At 44.7% G+C, this 22074-nt stretch overlaps 1 protein-coding gene across 2 annotated transcripts in view; it reads left to right on the top strand.

Moving 5' to 3' along the window:
* The window catches only part of LOC110522763 (cytosolic carboxypeptidase 6), a 472883-nt gene that overhangs the window by 269776 nt on the left and 181033 nt on the right, over positions 1-22074 (top strand). For both annotated transcript variants that reach the window (XM_036969475.2, XM_090231547.1), the window contains exon 5: positions 5724-5940. In XM_036969475.2, the coding sequence (XP_036825370.1) occupies positions 5724-5940 (217 nt within the window). The remainder of the gene's footprint in view (positions 1-5723; positions 5941-22074) is intronic.

Raw genomic sequence — 22074 nt, 5'->3', positions numbered from 1 at the left:
GGCCAGGCGCAGTGCGCGCTAACCAAGGTTGCCAGGTGCACAGTGTTTCCTCCGACACATTGGTGCGGCTGGCTTCCGGGTTGGATGCGCGCTGTGTTAAGAAGCAGTGCGGCTTGGTTGGGTTGTGTATCGGAGGACGCATGACTTTCAACCTTCGTCTCTCCCGAGCCCGTACGGGAGTTGTAGCGATGAGACAAGATAGTAGCTACTAAAACAATTGGATACCACGAAATTGGGGGAAAAACGGGGTAAAAAAAGAATTCTAATAATAAAAAAATGTTCACAATATTAGCGCATAAAACTATCTGATCATCACACTACAAAAAGAGGGCTTGCAATTTTAGCCAATCATGGGACCTTTCGGCATAACATTTTCAATCAAGCCACATTTTCCTCCGTCAGCGCATTTTTGTTTTGACAATTTGGACAGAATCATTGAATATTGCCATGCAAAATGGATTTTTGCCCACAACTATCACAAAAAACTGCCGCGAAACACTGGAGGGACTGACTGGTCCATGCACTCATTGGTACCAATGACCTTATTCACAAAACTCTGCAAGCAATTGTCCCATTATAATCGATGATCAACCCCTGATCAGGAGAAAGGTTCTTGTCGTAGCAGTGCAGGTGTGGTTTTGTCGTCCTCCTCTGTACTTTGGTATTTTTCATCTTTTTGGTATATATTTCAATTTATTTTCAATCTCTTCCATTTTTAAATTAAATATACCTTCCGGTAACCTATCTCACCCAATGTGACACGGAGCCGCTATTTAGACATTTTTAGAATTTTTTTAGCCAGAACCGCCATCAGAGCTAGCCAGCTAATTAGCTACTAGCTATTTAGCCATTGTTAGCCACTGCTAGCGGCCTTTCCTTCTGCACAGACACCAGACATTTTTTTAGCCTGGATAATACTTGCCAGCTTCGCACTGTTTTCTCCACTACCACGCCGGATTCCTGCCGTAAATCCTGGACCATTACTCCTGATCATCACAGCTAGCTAGCTGTCACCGAGTGAACCCGCCCTGAAGCTAGCCCTGAGCCAGGCCCACCTCCCGGCCTACTCTATGATCACCCGGCTACTCAGCCGATGCCTTCTGGATTCTACCCCAACACGGCTAGAATCCACCACTCCACCGGATCCTTGCCATACGCTCTGGACCTGTGCATCGGATCATCACTGCTACCGAGTGGCTATAGGGGCTAACGCCCCTGCCCCGGAGCTAGCACCAGTTAGCCGCGAGCCAATCACATCTCCCGGGCTAGCAAACAAAATTACTGCAACTATAAAAACCTCTTTCAAGGGGGAGGAGTTGCAATCTACTGCAGAGATAGCCTGCAAAGTTTTGTCATACTTTCCAGGTCTATGCCCAAAAATGTATCTCTCCAGAAATAAGTCTCTCACTGTGCAACCTGTTATTGACCCCCCTCAGCTCCCAGCTGTGCCCTGGACACCATATGTGAAATGATTGCAACCCATCAATCTTGAGTTCATTTTCCTATGTGACCTAAACTGGGATATGCTTAACACCCCGGCAGTCCTATAATCTAAGCTAGATGCCCTCAATCTCACACAAATTATCAAGGCACCCACCAGGTACCACCCTAAATCCGTAAACATGGGCACCCTCATAGATGTTATCCTGACCAACTTGCCCTCCAAAAACACCTCTGCTGTTTTCAATCAGGATCTCAGCGATCACTTCCTCATTGCCTACATCCGCTATGGGTCCGCGGTCAAACGACCACCCCTCATCACTGTCAAACTCTCCCTAAAACACCTTTTAGGATACCCGACCTGGCCCGGGTATCCTGGAAGGATATTGACCTCATCCCGTCAGTATAGGATGCCTGGTCGTTCTTTAAAAGTAATTTCCTCAACATCTTAAATAAGCATTCCCCTATCAAAAAATGTAGAACTAAGAACAGATATAGCCCTTGGTTCACTCCAGACCTGACTGCCCTCGACCAACACAAAAACATCCAGTGGCGGACTGCACTAGCATCGAATAGTCCCCGTGATATGCAACTTTTCAAGGAAATCAGGGACCAATACACGCAGTCAGTCAGGAAAGCAAAGGCTAGCTTTTTCAAACAGAAATTTGCATCCTGTAGCTCTAACTCCAAAAAGTTTTGGGACATTGTAAAGTCCATTTTCAGCTGGATCTTCACAACTAGCTAACTAGCTAACCGCAACCCTGGATGATTACTTCTGGCTAGCGTTTCCATCCACTTAGCTTGGAGCTAGGCCCGGCCAGAGCTCCTGTGCTACCACCGAAGCATACTCCTGGGCTACAATATCCAGACCCACGACCGGTCTATCGATGTCACCGCACGAAGAGGCATAAACAGACTCACCCCATCGCGACGTCCCCCATAGGCTAACTTTCTAGCCCTTGATATCTGCTTGCTAATTCGGCCTGCTAACTGCTAGCTTGTTTAGCCCCGGTCCGCTAACTGCAACCTTGTTTAGCCCCGGCCTACTAACTGTTAGCTTGTTAGCACAGGCCTGCTAACTGTCTGAATTGCCGCGTCCCAACCACTCACTGGACCCATATTTACTTTCAATCTCTTTTCGATTTTTAATTCGACTATACCTTCCGGTAACCTGCCTCACCCAATGTGATACGGAATCGCTATTATTTTACATTTTTAGAACACATTCAAGAACCTCCAGAAGCTAACTAGCTACAAGCTATTTAGTCATTGTTAGCCACTGCTAGCGGCTTTTACCTTCTGCACAGCCAGCCAGTTTTTTTTTACCTGGATAATACTCGCCAGTCTAGCTTCCCTGCCCCATCCACCGCTGCCCCCTGGACACTGATCACTTGGCTACATAGCTGATGCATGCTGGACTGTCCATTAATCACGGTACTCCATTCTGCTTGTTTATGTTTTATCTGTCGGCCCCAGCCGCACTCAGGCTCTGTGTGTAGTTAATCCGACCCTCCCTGCCTAGTCAACGCCATTTTACCTGCTGTTGTTGTGCTAGCTGATTAGCTGTTGTTGTCTCACCTACTGTTTTAGCTAGCTCTCCCAATTCAACACCTGTGATTACTGTATGCCTCGCTGTATGTCTCTCTCAAATGTCAATATGCCTTGTATACTGTTGTTCAGGTTAGTTATCATTGTTTTAGTTTACAATGGAGCCCCTAGTTCCACTCTTCATACCCCTGATACCTCCTTTGTCCCACCTCCCACACATGCGGTGACCTCACCCATTACAACCAGCATGTCCAGAGATACAACCTCTCTCATCATCACCCAGTGCCTGGGCTTACCTCCGCTGTACCCGCACCCCACCATACCCCTGTCTGCGCATTATGCCCTGAATATATTCTACCATGCCCAGAAATCTGCTCATTTTATTCTCTGTCCCCAACGCTCTAGGCGACCAGTTTTGATAGCCTTTAGCCGCACCCTCATACTACTTCTCCTCTGTTCCGCGGGTGATGTGGAGGTAAACCCAGGCCCCGCATGTCCCCAGGAACCCTCATTTGTTGACTTCTGTGATCGAAAAAGCCAAGGTTTCATGCATGTCAACACCAGAAGCCTCCTCCCTAAGTTTGTTTTACTCACTGCTTTAGCACACTCTGCTAACCCTGATGTCCTTGCCGTGTCTGAATCCTGGCTCAGGAAGGCCACCAAAAATTCTGAGATTTCCATACCCAACTATAACATTTTCCGTCAAGATAGAACTGCCAAAGGGGGAGGAGTTGCAGTCTACTGCAGAGATAGCCTGCAAAGTTCTGTCATACTTTCCAGGTCCATACCCAAACAGTTCAAACTACTCATTTTAAGAATGACTCTCTCCAGAAATAAGTCTCTCACTGTTGCCGCCTGCTACCGACCCCCCTCAGCTCCCAGCTGTGCCCTGGACACCATTTGTGAATTGATTGCCCCCCATCTAGCTTCAGAGTTTGTTCTGTTAGGTGACCTAAACTGGGATATGCTTAACACCCCGGCAGTCCTACAATCTAAGCTAGATGCCCTCAATCTCACACAAATCATCAAGAAACCCACCAGGTACAACCCTAAATCTGTAAACAAGGGCACCCTCATAGACGTCATCCTGACCAACTGGCCCTCCAAATACACCTCCGCTGTCTTCAACCAGGATCTCAGCGATCACTGCCTCATTGCCTGCATCCGCTACGGAGCCGCAGTCAAACGACCACCCCTCATCACTGTCAAACGCTCCCTAAAACACTTCTGTGAGCAGGCCTTTCTAATCGACCTGGCCCTGGTATCCTGGAAGGACATTGACCTCATCCCGTCAGTTGAGGATGCCTGGTCATTCTTTAAAAGTAACTTCCTCACCATTTTAGATAAGCATGCTCCGTTCAAAAAAATGCAGAACTAAGAACAGATATAGCCCTTGGTTCACTCCAGACCTGACTGCCCTCGACCAGCACAAAAACATCCTGTGGCGGACTGCAATAGCATCGAATAGTCCCCGCGATATGCAACTGTTCAGGGAAGTCAGGAACCAATACACGCAGTCAGTCAGGAAAGCTAAGGCCAGCTTCTTCAGGCAGAAGTTTGCATCCTGTAGCTCCAACTCCAAAAAGTTATGGGACACTGTGAAGTCCATGGAGAACAAGAGCACCTCCTCCCAGCTGCCCACTGCACTGAGGCTAGGTAACACGGTCACCACCGCAATCTGGTTTCCGAGCCGGTCACGGGTGCACCTCAGCCACGCTCAAGGTACTAAACGATATCATAACCGCCATCGATAAAAGACAGTACTGTGCAGCCGTCTTCATCGACCTTGCAAAGGCTTTCGACTCTGTCAATCACCATATTCTTATCGGCAGACTCAGTAGCCTCGGTTTTTCTGATGACTGCCTTGCCTGGTTCACCGCTAGTAAAACCAAATGCATGCTTTTCAACCGTTCGCTGCCGTCGGCTGGCACTCGCTACATATTCGTTGCCAGACCCACTGGCTCTAGGTCATCTATAAGTCTATGCTAGGTAAAGCTCCGCCTTATCTCAGCTCACTGGTCACAATAACAACACCCACCCGTAGCACGCGCTCCAGCAGGTATATCTCACTGGTCGTCCCCAAAGCCAACACCTCCTTTGGCCGCCTTTCCTTCCAGTTCTCTGCTGCCAATGACTGGAATGAATTGCAAAAATCGCTGAAGCTGGAGACTTATATTTCCCTCACTAACTTTAAACATCAGCTGTCTGAGCAGTTAACCGATCACTGCAGCTGTACATAGCCCATCTGTAAATAGCCCACCCAATCTACCTACCTCATCCCCATATTGTTTTTATTTACTTTTCTGCTCTTTTGCACACCAGTAGTTCTACTTGCACATCATCATCTGCTCATCTATCACTCCAGTGTTAATTTGCTAAACTGTAATTACTTTGCTACTATGGCCTTTTTATTGCCTTACCTCCTCACGCCATTTGCACACACTGTATATAGAGTATTTTTTTCTATTGTGTTATTGACTGTACGCTTGTTTTTTCCATGTGTAACTCTGTGTTGTTGTTTGTGTCGCACTGCTTTGCTTTATCTTGGCCAGTTGTAAATGAGAACTTGTTCTCAACCAACTTACCTGGTTAAATAAAGGAGAAATAAAAATATATATATAAAAAAAAAAGTTATCCAATATGTAAAGATTTATACCATGAATGATTCTCATGTATTGTATATGAGAGATGAATTCACTGTAAATCCTTTATCATATGTCCTTCTGTCCTTGCAGGCAAAGACTCCCAGCTAAGAATGTGTACTACTACCGTTGCCCTGACCATCGGAGGAACTATGTGATGTCCTTCGCCTTCTGTTTTGACCGAGAGGATGATGTGTACCAGTTTGCCTACTGCTACCCCTACACCTACACCAGACTGCAGCACTACCTGGACAGCTTGGAGCGCAGGAACCTGGACTACCTGCAGAGAGAGCAGCTGGGGCTCAGTGTGGTGAGTGAGTGTGTGTGTGCGTGCTTGCATGCATATACATGTGTGTGTTTGTGTTGTTGTGTGTCATCTCTCCCTCATCATACCGTTTTCAACAGAATACCAGAGAGCCCCCAGCCCAGGTCCAGCAGTCCTCTGGTTCACCTTTTCATGTTATCAGTATGACTCTTCAACTCTGTGTGATTGTAGCCTGAGAGAGGACAGGAGTAGGGTCCTTGACTGTGCTAGGAGGTGAGGTGTGGTGTGATGTGGAGGCTGGGGGAGCCAGCAAGAGTGTGTTTCTCTGTCGCTCTCTGTGTTGTGCCTGTGCAGCGCTGCACGCTGGTTGCCCTTTGAGGGATAGCACTGCTGCGTGTAATCAGGAGAGCTCTCACCTCTCACAGGAGCAGGTACTGGATCATGCACGCTGCCTGCAGTACTGTTTGCTCTTATCAAATAATTGTAGGAGAAAAACTCATTAGAAATGCTTGAGAGTTCTTTTTTTTATTTTTACATTTGTCAAGGAAAGCTAGCTGCAAGCACCAATGATGAAATTGCATTTATTGATAAAAATGAGTCAAATATTTATGAAATTTATTTGAAGGGCAGATGTTGATGATGTTGATATCTCAACCAATAGGAGCCCAGAATTGGCAACAAAGACAAGAACAGGCATCAGCATATTCCTTCCATAGTTCCCATCATAGAATTAGAATCCAATTGAATTGTATTTGTATGCTTCCCACTGTCCTATCACACTTTCAAGTACAAATGAGGGCTTGAAAGTGTAGAGTATTAGTTCTGCTTTTATGCCGCACTGGCACTTTGTGATGAATTCAGACATAAAACAGAGTGAGTTGGCACTCGGACTAAAGATTAGTATGCATAGTCATAGAGGTGTTTTATGGCCTTATTTGTCTTTTAATGTCCTGTGGTCCTGGGTCTTTGACAGCCTGGCCCAGCCCTCTCATTACGACCTGCAATGAGAGAGGGATGAGGGGACCTTTCCGTCTGCTGCAGTAAAGAGCCCCAGTCCCCCTAGTGGCTCCACACAGTCACATGATACATGTTTGCTGGTGGAGCTTACCATACCTGTAAGGAGATAATATACTCCACACGCACACACACACACACACACACACACACACACACACACACAGAGATCACATGTGCATATCTACACATACAGTTGCCCTTTCAGATGTAGACTCCATGGACCTATAGTAAATTATCAGGGGGTAAGACAAAAGCCTCGCCATTTAGTGTGACATTCACCAGTGACCTTGACTGAGTGCCTTATCATGAATAATATCATTTTCAATCAGCCTCTCACTCTCAGTTTAACTTGTGCACGAAGGCATAAGATAGAAAGTGCTTTACAATGCTCATTATTTCTGATCATTAGGTATGGCTTGCTCTTAGGCTAGTCATAGCTCCAAATGGAACTGATTGGAAAGCTACATTTCAAAGATGTAACTACACATTTGAGGCGTGATTATAAATCAGCAGATGCTTAGATTGTTTCAGCCCAGAATGAGCATGGAAGTGCTTGTCAGATCTTCAGGGCTGGAATTTGTCAGTGACACAGTTCCTCCACGTTTTCTTTAAAAACCTCTGTTAGCTACCTGGGCTGTATCCTTGATGGAGTTTGGGGGGGGTGTGAGCATGGCCAATAAAATGCTAGGGAAATGTAATGCTAGGACCACGTTTTGGGCAAGAATGTCCAAGCTGCTTGATAAGGACTCAATGAGAGTGCTAGCCACTGCCCTGATTCAATGGCGTTTTGACGACGCTACTCTGGTTTTGTTGCTTATTTAAGCTTCTGAAGGGGAAGCTCCAGATACCCCAGAATAAGCTGATCATGGTAATATTGAAGGTGATTCCAGGTACTCAACTGGCTGCCTGTTGAGGCTAGGGTTTCCCAGATTACACTGGGTCTGGTTAACAGGATTATTTATGGTTCTGCGCCCAGATATTGGACTGATAACTTTCCCCCTGTTAGGGATGCACACAACCACAGCACCAGATCAGGTGTTGCTAATGTGTGCTTATACAGGTTCAGGAGTAATGCTGGGAAATATGCTTTCTTGTATACAGGAACCTCAGAGTGCCCATAAAAACGATGTCCTCTCTGGGCAGCTTTAAAAAGACGTTTAAAAACCTGTGAATGTTCCCTCCGATGTAACTGCAATAATGAAATAGATGTGTTTCTTGTATTCATTTTTTATACAGTGCCTTGCAAAAAATATTCACCACCCTTGGCATTTTTCCTATTTTGTTGCATTTCAACCTGTAATTAAAATTAAAACTGAAAAGTGGTGTTTGCGTATGTATTCACCCCCTTTGCTATAAAGCCCCTAAATAAGATATGGTGCAACCAATTACCTTCAGAAGTCACATAATTAATTAAATAAATTCCACCTGTGTGCAATCTAAGTGTCACGTGATCTGTCACATGATCTCAGTATATATACACCTGTTCTGAAAGGCCCCAGAGTCTGCAACACCACTAAGTAATTGGCGCAACGAAGACCAAGGAGCTCTCCAAACAGGTCAGGGACAAAGTTGTGGAGAAGTACAGATCAGGGTTGGGTTATTAAAAAAATCTGAAACTTTGAACATCCCACAGAGTGGTAGGCATCTATTATAAAAAAAATGGAAAGAATATGGCACCACAACAAACCTGCCATGAGATGGCCGCCCACCAAAACTCACGGACCAGGCAAGGAGGGCATTAATCAGAGAGGCAACAAAGAGACCAAAGATAACCCTGAAGGGGCTGCATAGCTCCACAGCAGAGATTGGAGTATCTGTCCATAGGAATAAGCAAACACTTTTGGTGTTCGCCAAAAGGCATGTGGGAGACTCCCCAAATAAAAAAGAAGGTATTCTGGTTAGATGAGATTAAAATTGAGCTTTTAGGCCATCAAGGAAAACGCTATGTTTGGCGCAAACCCAACACCTCCCATCACCCTGAGAACACTATTCCCACAGTGAAGCATGGTGGTGGCAGAATCATGCTGTGGGTATGTTTTTCATCGGCAGGGACTGGGAAACTTGTCAGAATTGAAGGAATGGTGGATGGCGCTAAATACAGGGAAAGTCTTGAAGGAAACCTGTTTCAGTCTTCCAGAGAAGTGAGTCTGGGACAGAGGTTCACCTTCCAGCAAGACAATGACCCTAAGCTTACTGCTAAAGCAACACTCAAGTGGTTTAAATGTCTTGGAATGGCCTAGTCAAAGCCCAGACCTCAATCCAATTGAGAATCTGTGGTATGACTTAAAGATTGTTGTATAACAGTGGAACCCATCCAACTTGAAAGAGCTGGAGCAGTTTTGCCTTGAAGATTGGTCAAACATCCCAGTGGCTAGATGTGCCAAGCTTATAGAGACTTACCCCAAGAGGCTTGCAACTGTAGTTGCTGCAAAAGGTTGCTCTACAAAGTATTTGCTTTGGGGGGTGAATAGTTATGCACGCTCAAGTTCTTTTTTTTGGTCTTATTTCTTGTTGTTTCACAATTAAAAAAAGGTAGTAGGCATGTTGTGTAAATCAAATGATACAACCCCCCCAAAAAATATATATTTTAATTCCAGGTTATGAGGCAACAAAATAGGAAAAATGCCATGGGGGTGAATACTTTTGCAAGCCACTGTATGTTTCGCTGCCATAATGTGTAACACTGTGTTGCCAATCTTGCCGAGCAATTTTGTCACAAGAGGACCACAATTGAAATAAGCCCAAAACTTTGTGTGTTATCCTCCATGAATTTACATGTACATGTACATGTAATGTACATTTGTGTGTTATCCTCCATGAATTTACATGTACATGTACAGTTGAAGTCAGAAGTTTACTTCCTCTAAGATTGGTGACATTAAAACTCATTTTTCAACCACTCAACAAATTTCTTGTTAACAAACTATAGTTTTGGCAAGGTGGTTAGGACATCTACTTTGTGCATGACATAAGTCATTTTTCCAACAATTGTTTACAGACAGATTATTTCACTTATAATTCACTGTATCACAATTCCAGTGTGTCAGAAGTTTACAAACACTAAGTTGACTGTGCCTTTAAACAGCTTGGAAAATTCCAGAAAATTATGTCATGGCTTTAAGAAGCTTCTGATAGGCTAATTGACATCATTTGAGTCAATTGGATGTGTACCTGTGGATATATTTCAAGGCCTACCTTCAAACTCAGTGCCTATTTGCTTGACATCATGGGAAAATCAAAAGAAATCAGCCAAGACCTCAGAAAAAAATTGTAGACCTCCACAAGTCTGGTTCATCCTTGGGAGCAATTTCCAAATGCCTGAAGGTACCACGTTCATCTGTACAAACAATAGTGCACAAGTATAAACACCATGGGACCATGCAGCCTTCACACAGCTCAGGAAGGAGATGCGTTCTGTCTCCTAGAGATGAGCGTACTTTGGTGCGAAAAGTGCAAATCAATCCCAGAACAACAGCAAAAGGACCTTGTGAATATGCTGGAGGAAACAGGTACACAAGTATCTATTTCCACAGTAAAATGAGTCGTATATCGACATAACCTGAAAGGCCACCCAGCAAGGAAGAAGCCACTGCTCCAAAACTGCCATTAAAACGCTAGACTACGGTTTGCAACTGCACATGTGGACAAAGATTGTACTTTTTGGAGAAATGTCCTCTGGTCTGACGAAACAAAAATAGAACTTTGGCCATAATGACTGTCGTTATGTTTGGAGGAAAAAGGGGGAGGCTTGCAAGCCGAAGAACACCATCCCAACCGTGGTTGGTTGCAAATGGGTCTTCCAAATGAGCAATGACCCCAAGCATACTTCCAAAGTTGTTGCAAAATGGCTTAATTAAGGTCAAAAAAGTCAAGGTATTGGAGTGGCCATCACAAAGCCCTGACTTCAAACCTATAGAAAATTTGTGGCAGAACTGAAAAAGCATGCGAGCAAGGAGGCCTACAAACCTGAGTTACACCAGCTCTGTCAGGAGGAATAGGTCAAAATTCACCCAACTTATTGTGGGAAGGTTGTGGAAGGCTACCTGAAACGTTTGACCCAAATTAAATTAGTTAAAGGCACTGCTACCAAATACTAATTGAGTGTATGTAAACTTCTGACCCACTGGGAATGTGATGAAAGAAATCAAAGCTGAAATAAATCATTCTCTCTACTATTATTCTGACATTTCACATTCTTAAAATAAAGTGTTGTCCTAACTGACCTAAGACAGGGGATTTTTAAGTGGATTAAATGTCAGTGCCTTTAAATATATTTGGCTAAGGTGTATGTAAACTTCTTACTTCAACTGTTTTTCTTTTTCAAGTTTTATGTGTGCTTGTTTTAATAAACGAAATGTTTTAAAAAATCTATTTAAACCCCCTCTTCTACTCAGATGCAACAGATGAACTGTCCCTCATTGTTGGAGGGATGAGGGACTGTAAAGTCTGTGAGTACATTTGCTGCTGTCTCAGGGAAAGTAAACAAAGCTAGAAAGATGAGTAGGAGACAAATTCGACTTAGAGTGACAGACTTTGAGAGTGGAAGACAAGCAGACACAGGGAAGCAGGCCTCAGGGCCAAGCTGCTGTAACACACTAGGTCTACCTGCCTACCAATAAAAAGCTGCAGTAATTGTGATGCCTCATCTCCACCAAACACATAGAGAGAACATAGCTCCACTGTAATAGGGGAGGACTACTATAATTGCACTTCTAGGATAATAACAAATCCTTGAACTGCATATTGCCTTTCAGCTTCCTTCTCCCTACCATCCCTTTATCGTTGTCTTTCACTTTTCCCCACTCCCTTTACATGCAGTCGGTTTTTAATAGCACCTAGATCTGCTGCAGGGACCAGTAGTAAAACTGCTTTTTGATGGCATATGTGCCAGGTGAAGACAAAGCATTGTAAGCATACTAAGCAGTGTGTGTGCATGTTTGTGTCAGTGAGTGTATGGAAATATTTTTGCCATCTGCATTTGCCCAGGTGTCAATCAATGAGATGTGGGATGAGGTTTGAAAAACCTCTGTTCATGTGTGACAACTTGAAACAGCAGAACAGGCAGCTCAGGCTTTATTTAATGGTCAGAGGTTTCTTTCCTTCGTCTCTTTTAAGACAGACTTTACTGATATAGCTGATGTCTCTCTTGCTACTTGTACCCTAACACATTCTTTGTGATGGTCTACAGGTCTGTGATGGACTAGTGGATTTTATACAGGGTTTTATAGAGTTTCTGTGGAAGGGTCATGCACTGTATCCATTCCCCTGTTCTCTCACTGTCTGAACATTTCTCCTGCAATCCATTCCTTGACAGTTGTGTGAGGGACAAGTCCATGGAGACAGAATGGATTCTGCCTGGACCTTTCTCTGCTAACAAGTGTACGCACTCCACGTATAAGTTTCCTTAAAACTATTCCTCCATTTATTTTGTATTGACTACTAAAAAGACAGTCAGGGCCCAGTGTTGGTGCTAGTACACACACTGACAAAGCATTTTCTTATGGGCAGAGTAGGAGTTTCAGTGAAAGCACTTTTACCATTCCTTTCCTGTCATGATGGCCAACTGTGATACCATTTTTTTTTTACCTCTGAAAAAGCAGCCAGTATCTGCAGCCCGTATCTAAGATGAATGTGCAAATAAGAGTGAGGAGTCGATGGCCATCCTTAAGCCTGCACCCCTCACCTGCCACCACTAAGTTCCACAATACTTATTATATTTCAAGAGGAAATAATCACCATAAAAGTATAAAAGTGACACACAGGATTTGTTTAATTTTGAAGTGTGCAGCTAAAATAATGAAAAGAAGTTCCTAAAATTTGGGAAACAATAAGCGTACATGGCTGCAATGGAGCTTACACAATGCTTGCTGCAATATCCACAACACCCTTTGCTCCTTTAGGAATACTGAATGCTTCACAAAACCGAGCTCGTCTACAATAATAGGTCTTCTACAGTGCCCTGTGGATGTCACTTTCAAACGTTCAGAGCTCTGTGGAATCCGGCAGCTCACATAGACTTTTATGAGGCTCCTCCATCCAAAGGCTCCAAGGGGGGGGAGGCGTGGGGAAGCTGGAAATGATGTGCTGGTCTGGGAAGGTGATATTCTGCGGTCCTAATGGTCGCTGGGTCTCCTGCAGACAGGCTGTAGTGGACTGTCTCCTGGTGCCTGTTAGTGGGAATAAAGGATGAGAGGGGCCTTTGGCCCACAGAGTTGGCACTGCGGCAGTCTGCTGGGCTTATCACTGTGTTTGTACACTGTGTGCCAAGATTTAATCAATAGCGACTTTACCTTCCACTAGGAGATAAGGTCAGACTGACTGAAACGTTAGTAGCTGATGCTAGAGAAGAGAGGGAGTCTAGGCTTGTCTTTCCTACTGCATGGTGGATGGATGGCTGTGCTGTCTGAAACCAGGCTGCTGGGTAATTGCATGAAGTCTAGTCATTTACTGGCTTAACAGCAGCCAAAGTGTCTCTCGCAATATCATGAAGCATCCTGTTCTTCTTTGTGTGCCCACTCTTTCACATCCCCCGTTCAAGGATACTGTTGACATGTTGGTTCTTTTATGAATGATTCTATGATGGCGTTCTAATTTGGAGAGCTCTCCAACTGTTGACCAAACGATTATTATTATTGTTGGTCCACCATCAGACCGCCTGCCAATCTACCTTCATTATCATCTGTATGAGCTGAGAGCACAATATCACATACAGCAACAGTACTAAGTGGAAGTACTTAGGAACAGGTCGAGGGAATAGATTATATCTAGTTCTGACGTCTTGCTGTCACCCTGAACTAGAGGAATAGTGTTTGCCTATATCTGAATAGCCTGTAATGTCATACACCGGACCCCGACTCAACGTTTCTGATTGAGGTTGCGGGGTCATGCATGATCATTTCTGCTTGACGGTTGTCCCTGGCTCTGGTTGCTATGACAAGAAGCTGGTGGACTGTCAATATTTTCCATTGGCTGTTATTGGTCTTTGACCTCTATTCCAACAGAAAGTACTGATGTGACAGGATGTGCATAGGGATATAAATGGGTCTGTTTCACCTGTTTTATCTCAGCGAGGTTGCATCAATGGCTTGCCCTCTGACCCCAACAGTAGAGCACTGAACTTATTCCACATGAAATTGAAGATAAAAGGGTTTATCTGAGCCTTTCATCTAGAGCAATGATTCCTCCAAGCTGGTCCCAGTGCTTTATTGCATATCAAGACCCCTATATCAATGCCAGCTTACTGTATAGTACAGTAACTAAGGAAATATGGAGTGGGCTGGATAAAAGGTAGGTATGGCTTGTGTGGTGGAGACAGTGGCCATTGGCAGTAACATAGTCTATATGTGGTAGAAATATTATTCAGTAGAGGGGTTGTCAGACAGTGGTGTATTTTCAAAGTTGATTTCCAAAACTGTAAATTGATCCTTATTATAATGCAGGCAAAAAAATATCAGATTTGCTGTCAGAGATATTTATTTTTGAAATTGGAAATGGCTCACACCTTTAAGTCTTAACTCTCTCTCAAGCTTGTGCACCAGATAGAACGTCTGAGTGGTGGGAGAGGAGAGAGAGGTACTTTATGGAGAGGAGGATATCACCCAGAATGGCTTTTTGTTGTCACTTAGCTAGCAGCAGCTCTCTCTCTGCCTCAGATACAACACCATGCCAGAGCCTCCTCTCTCAGTTTGTCCTCCCTTCTCCCACTGCACTCACCTATGCTAGATAGATCTCCTCCATCATCAACAACCCTGTCCTCACACTCTGAAGACTTCTGCAATGGAGGAGAGGTGGTACTGTAGCTGACCCTGGAACCTCAGTCTGGGCCAGAGACTTCTCTCCGACACTAAGCTCAGTGGAGTGGCTAGCTCGGTGATGGTGGTGCAATGTGGGAAGAAAGGTTCTGTGGTTCTGTGGAGGGAGGTGGGTACTGTAGGTGCAGTGTTGGAGTCATGTGGAGGTGGTTGGGGAACTGAGTTATCGAGTGACAGAGGAAGAGTGATGCTTTCTCAAATGGAGCCCCTGCTGTGTTCAGAGTCTCACTCTCAGAGAATTCTAATCCCAGCCGCAGAGCTCTGTACTTCCATCTATCTCTCTCTCTGCCGCCCGCCAATTAATATTTACTAACCACTGCTATCTAGATGACTCCATGGATGGAGGACTGTGCATGTAAAAAAAAAATCTGTTTCATTTTGTTGTCAGGCCTCCTCTCACATGTGTCAAAGGGAAATAAAAAAAGTTTTCAGGTTTTTTAATAAGTCAGGATATACTTTTCTGACAGTGTAATTGCTTTCCATTCCTAGATCCATACTTGGGACCCTGGAAAGAAAAAGAGAGAAAAGAGGGGGGGAGCGAGAGAGAGAGAGAGAGAGAGAAGGGGGGAGAGAGGAATGAGCTTTACAGTAGATAATTTGTTAGGAGAAAATAATGAAAATCTATGAAAAGAATTGCTCACCCTCCGAATGCAGCCAAGCTTGAAATTTACTTTGATGGAAACTTAATTTGTTGTAAATGGGCGAAAAACATATTTAGGTATAGGGAGGAGAGGCTGTGGCGCCTGTCTGTGGCAGATGAGGATGCTATGCTCTGAATGCTTCAGCTGAATGGGGAGAAAAATACATAGCCTGTAGTATGCTCATTCAATTTGGAGATGGATATTCATTATCACTCCCTCCTATCACGTCTTTTGGGCTGCAGATATGTGTGTGATACTAGTGTATTTCTGGTAACTTCAGCCTGTCAAACATTACCTAGAAGGATGATAGTGTGTATGTGGCCCAGTTGGCCTGTGGACAGATCCTATGTGTCTGTGTGTCTAATTCCACAGGGGAAGATTATCTTGCTCTGGTTTAGAATCTTCAATACTGTATAGATCGATACAGACAAATTTGTTTCTGATGAGCTGGAGGCTAGGGTATGGAATTACTGTCAGGGTAAATCATCAGGAACCTAGTCCTTTTTATCCCTGCCTGCAGTTATAGCCTAGACCTCAACATACGTGTGAGAATAATTGTTTATGAAGTATGTTTTTTTTACTCAGAAAGGCTGAACAAACTGAAGTCCTCAAGCCTGATATACAGCACTCAGTACTTCTCTCCACTGTTACTATAGCATAGTAGTTGTAGCCAGACCGTTGGAGCTCTCTGGGTCAAAACAATTACATTCTGTCGTAAAGAGCACATGTTCAACTATACTATTCCTACAGTCAGCATGCCAATTGCACGCTCCCTCAAAACTTGAGACATCTGTGGCGTTGTGTGACAAAACTGCACATTTTAGAGTGACCTTTTATTGTCCCCAGCACAAGGTGCACCTGTGTAATGACATTCTGTTTAATCAGCTTCTGGATATTCTGCACCTGTCAGGTGGATGGATTATCTTGGCAAAGCAGAAATGCTCACTAACAGGGATGTAAACACATTTGTGCACACAATTTGTAAGAAATAAGCTTTTTGTGAGTATGGAACATTTCTGAGATATTTTATTTCAGCCAAAACATTGGACCAACTCTTCACATGTTGCGTTTGTATTTTTGTTCAGTATAAATAAAACCCACATTTCCCATCTCAAAAAAGTACTATAGTACATGCCTATTAAGTGCCAAATAAAGTAAAAGGATTGACCGTAACAGAGTTGACGATTTCATCTTAAATAAGCCATAAATCCCCCTTGTTGTGCGTAGGGTGGGGTAACAGGATTGATGTGTTATGTTTTCCACCAGAAAATTGCCAAAAAGAGTAGAACCAGCTAACCCGCTTTTACACTATGATGTTTTTTGCACAATGCTGTACATCCGCCTCACTCTCAAAGAAACAAGTAGTATGGCTATGTTTTACACAGTCAAATGGAACCAATAAAAAAAAAATCTATAAAGAACTGTAATATTTTACAGACACACATGAAGGTATAAGCAATCTTTAAAAAAAAAACAACTTTTAGCCCTTTTCCTCCCCAATTTTGTGATATCCAATTGGTAGTTACAGTATTGTCCCATCACTGCAACTCCTGTAACCACCGGGGAGAGGTGAAGGTCGAGAGCCATGCGTCCTGGACAAGGAAATCTCTACCAACCAAACCCTCCCCTAACCCGGACGACGCTGTGCCAATTGTGCGCTGCCTCATGTGCCTCCCGGTCACGGCCGGCTGTGACACAGCCCGGGATCGAACCCGGGTCTGTAGTGATGCCTCAAGCACTGCGATGCATTGCCTTAGACCGCTGCACCACCCGGAGGCCGCAAGCAATCATTTCTAATGGAAAAAACACAAATGTGAAAAATTGGTGGAGATAGCGTTTGGGAAATAAACTCTTAATTTATTGAATTTTCCATGTGGTCTATATTTCCATCTTCTTCTTTGCATATATTTTTTAAATATTTTCCTAAACCTCAACTTCTAAATACTCTCCTGAACCCGCCTCACCCAATGTGGCGCGGATCTGCTTTTTTCTAAAGTATTAATATTTATCTCCGAACTGGAATATCTCAACTGAAGCTAGCTAGCTAGCTAACTAGCTAACTACCTACCAGCTATCAGTTAGCAAACCATTGCTAGCGGTCATCAGCTAACCTTTAGCTCGGGAAAGCTCTCACCAGTTCGTACAACGCGTTTCAAACCAGAGCATACCGGACCTATTTTTCTCTCCATATCCCCGAATTCCTACCACAAACTCTGAACATTTTCATCTGGATCTTTGCAACTAGCTAACCGCAATCCCGGGTGACCACTCCTGGCTAGCGTTTCCATCCCGGAGCAAGCACCAATTAGCCTGAAGCTAGCCTGGCCAACCACCGAAGCTCACTCCTGGGCTACAATATCCGGACCCCTTCTACTGGCGGTACGGGGCACGGAACCCCACCGATCCTCTGCGACTGGAATACCGACATAATCTGCCCGAGGATTCCAACAGGCCCCTCAGATGCGACGTCCACTGAAGGCCCATTCTGCTAACCTGCTAGGCCTACTAGCTACCTAGAGCTACTTGGAACCCTACTAACTCCACGTCTATCGCGTCACCGCACAAAGAGGCAAAAACAGACTTACCTCCATCGCGACATCCCCCAAAGGCTAACTTGTTAGCCCGGGTCTACTAACTGCTAGCTTGCCTGTCCCAGTACGCTAACTGCTAGCCGCTGCTAACTGCTTGCTTGCCAGCCCCAGTCTGCTAACTGCTAGCTTGTTTAGCCTTGGCCTACTAACTGTCTGAATCGCCGTGTTCCCAGTCAGCCCAACCAGTCACTGGACCCATGCATGCCTCTCTCTAATATCAATATGCCTCGTCCATTACTCTCCTGGTTAATGATTACTGTCTTATTTCAATGTAGAGACTCTAGCCCTGCTCAATATGCCTTAAACGATGATGTTGTTCCACCCCCTACATATTTTATTTTTATTTATTTATTTTACCTTTATTTAACCAGGTAGGCAAGTTGAGAACAAGTTCTCATTTACAATTGCGACCTGGCCAAGATAAAGCAAAGCAGTTCGACAGATACAACGACACAGAGTTACACATGGAGTAAAACAAACATACAGTCAATAATACAGTATAAACAAGTCTATATACAATGTGAGCAAATGAGGTGAGAAGGGAGGTAAAGGCAAAAAAGGCCATGGTGGCAAGGTAAATACAATATAGCAAGTAAAACACTGGAATGTAGTACTAACTCAAAAAAGTTCTGGGACACTGTAAAGTCCATGGAGAATAAGAGCACCTCCTCCCAGCTGCCCACTGCTCTGAGGCTAGGAAACACTGTCACCACCGATAAATCCACTATAATTGAGAATTTCAATAAGCATTTCTCTACGGCTGGCCATGCTTTCCACCTGGCTGCCCCTACCCCTATGCCCGGCACCCTCCACAGCAACCCTCCAAAGCCTCCACCATTTCTCCTTTACCCAAATCCAGATAGCTGATGTTCTGAAAGAATTGCACAATCTGGACCCCTACAAATCTAGACAATCTGGACCCTCTATCTCTAAAATTATCTGCCGAAATAGTTGCAACCCCTATTACTAGCCTGTTCAACCTTCTCTTTCATATCGTCTGAGATTCCCAAAGATTGGAAAGCTGCCGCGGTCATCACCCTCTTCAAAGGGGGTGACACTCTAGACCCAAACTGCTACAGACATAGGTCTGTTTGGGTCTAGAGTGTCTATCCTACCCTGTCTTTCTAAGGTCTTCGAAAGCCAAGTTAACGAACAGATTACCGATCATTTCAAATCCCACCTTACCTTCTCCGCTATGCAATCTGGTTTCAGAGCTAGTCATGGGTGCACCTCAGCCACGCTCAAGGTCCTAAACGACATCATAACCGCCATCGTTAAGAGACATTACTGTGCAGCCGTATTCATTGACCTGGCCAAGGCTTTCGACTCTGTCAATCACCACATTCTTATTGGCAGACTCGACTGCCTTGGTTTCTCAAATGATTGCCTCGCCTGGTTTACCAACTACTTCTCTGATAGAGTTCAGTGTGTCAAATCGGAGGGCCTGTTGTCCGGACCTCTGGCAGTCTCTATGGGGGTGCCACAGGGTTCCATCTTCAGGCCGACTCTCTTCTCTGTATGTATCAATGATGTTGCTCTTGCTGCTGGTGATTCCCTGGTACACCTCTACGCAGACGACACCATTCTGTATACTTCTGGCCCCTCTTTGGACACTGTGTTAGCTAACCTCCAGACAAGCTTCAATGCCATACAACTCTCCTTCCGTGGCCTCCAACTGCTCTTAAACACAAGTAAAACTAAATGCATGCTATTCATCCGATCACTGCCCTCACCTGCTCAGCATCACTACTCTGGACGGCTCTGACTTAGAATACGTGGACAACTACAAATGCCTAGGTGTCTGGTTAGACTGTAAACTCTCCTTCCAGACTCACATTAAGCAGCTCCAATCCAAAATTAAAACTAGAATTGGCTTCCTATATCTCAATAAAGCATCCTTCACTCATGCTGCCAAACATACCCTCATAAAACTGACCATCCTACCGATCCTCGACTTCGGTGATGTCATCTATAAAATAGCCTCCAACACTCTACTTAACAAACTGGATGCAGTCTATCACAGTGCTGTCCGTTTTGTCACCAAAGCCCCATACACTACCCACTATTGCGACTTGTACGCTCTCATTGGTTGGCCCTCGCTTCATACTTGTCGCCAAACCCACTGGCTATAGGTTATCTACAAGACTCTGCTAGGTAAAGCCCCACCTTATCTCAGCTCACTGGTCACCATAGCAGCACCCACTCGTAGCACTCGCTCCAGCAGGTATATCTCACTGGTCACCCCCAAAGCCAATTCCTCCTTTGGTCGTCTTTCCTTCCAGTTCTCTGCTGCCAATGACTGGAACGAACTGCAAAATTCTCTGAAGCTGGAGACTCATATCTCCCTCACCAGCTTTAAACACCAGCTGTCAGAGCAGCTCACAGATCACTGCACCTGTACATAGCCCATCTATCTACCTACCTCATCCCCATACAGTATTTATTTATTCATCTTGCTCCTTTGCACCCCAGTATCTCTACTTGCACACTCATCGTCTGCACATCTACCATTCCAGTGTTGAATTGCTATATTGTAATTACTTCACCAACATGGCCTATTTATTGCCTTAACTCCCTTATCTTACCTCATTTGCACTCACTGTATATAGACTTTTTGTTTACTTTTGTTCTACTGTATTATTGACTATGTTTTGTTTATTCCATGTGTAACTCTGTGTTGTTGTATGTGTCGAATTGCTACGCTTTATCTTGGCCAGGTCGCAGTTGCAAATGAGAACTTGTTCTCAACTGGCCAACCTGATTAAATAAAGGTGAAAAAAAGGACACTTCATTCAATATAACAGGCTTTTAAAATTCAATATTAGGTTTAGGCACTTTTAAAGGCACTTTTATCGTGCAACGACCCCTCTACAGTATGTCGGTGTGGGTGAGATGTACTGCCATGGAATTGAATGTGAGGATAAGAGTCAATGAAAGGAGCATCCATCCCTGCAGTGCATAAAAACTGAAAAACTCAGAGACTTACACAAGGCTGATCTTCATCACAGTCCTATATTTTTTTCATGAGCCTGTCTGTCACACACAAGACATCCTCAGATGCTGCTGACCACAGCAAGATAAACACACGTGAGGAGAGGAAGTAGTGTACCTGATTAATAAAACAACAAGAGGCAGCCTCACTATAAATAAAACACATAGGGCCTTGAGGCAGTCATAGGCAGGACAGCCAATGGGTGAGAGCGTGTTTAGGGAGGTCAGGGTTGTGAATGGGGGCCACTCTCTCACTCTCTCACTCTCTCTCTTTGGTCCTGGGATCCTCTACAGAACAGTGGCCTCCACCCTGGCCACAGGCCCTAACCCCATACTCCTCTGGGCTCAGCCCCTCTACCTCGCCTTGCTTTGCCCAAGTGCCCTGACATGCCTGGGGACTGGAGATGACTAATAACAAACATCTCCAGTCATCCTCCTCGACGTCTCACGCCCACCTGGACCCTTATCCGCCCGCACAGATACTCTTGTCCCTTCCACACATCTCTTTTCTCTCCCCTGTTACACAAAAATACATTTCTTATTTTTACCTGAAGTAAAGAAAAAATGAAGGATGTGACGGGCCCGATTTTCCTCCACTTTCTATTCTCTCATTTTCCTTTCTCCGTCAACTCACCCCAGCCCCAGTGCATGTGTGTCTGCTCCTCCTCACAGTGCTGAAGCGTCTGCCTGAGAGAGATGGATGCCAGCTCCTCTCTCTCCAAAGGCACAATGTCTCTCCTCTTCAGCATGCCTGCACCTGCATATTGTGATATAGTGCCTCTATTCACTGAGTCGATTGCCTTTAATGGCACCCGGGCAGACTGAGAAAATTGAAAGGGATTGCGGCCTGCTTTTCATCACAGCAGGAGCGGAGCAGGCTGGAGGGTCCGGGGCGCAGGGGTCTCAGGGGGATCCTGACTGGAGAGGGGGCATGGGAGGGGTTGGAGGGAGGGAAGGGTGACATGGCTGTCAAGGAGATGCACCTGGACTTGCAGCCAAGTGGGGTTCTAGTTGTTTTCAGTCGATTCACTCCTATCTGCATGGCTATTCATCTGTATAGCGCCGGTTATGTTAGGAAATACTGTAATGGTGCATGACATTGTTCTCAGGAGGAGTAAAAATTGGATT

Source organism: Oncorhynchus mykiss, chromosome 4 (genome assembly GCF_057628025.1).
Source record: "Oncorhynchus mykiss isolate SJ-2025 chromosome 4, ASM5762802v1, whole genome shotgun sequence".
Taxonomy (NCBI): Eukaryota; Metazoa; Chordata; class Actinopteri; order Salmoniformes; family Salmonidae; genus Oncorhynchus; species Oncorhynchus mykiss.
Note: the sequence above shows the minus strand (reverse complement) of the source record. Positions and strands in the feature narration are given on the sequence as shown.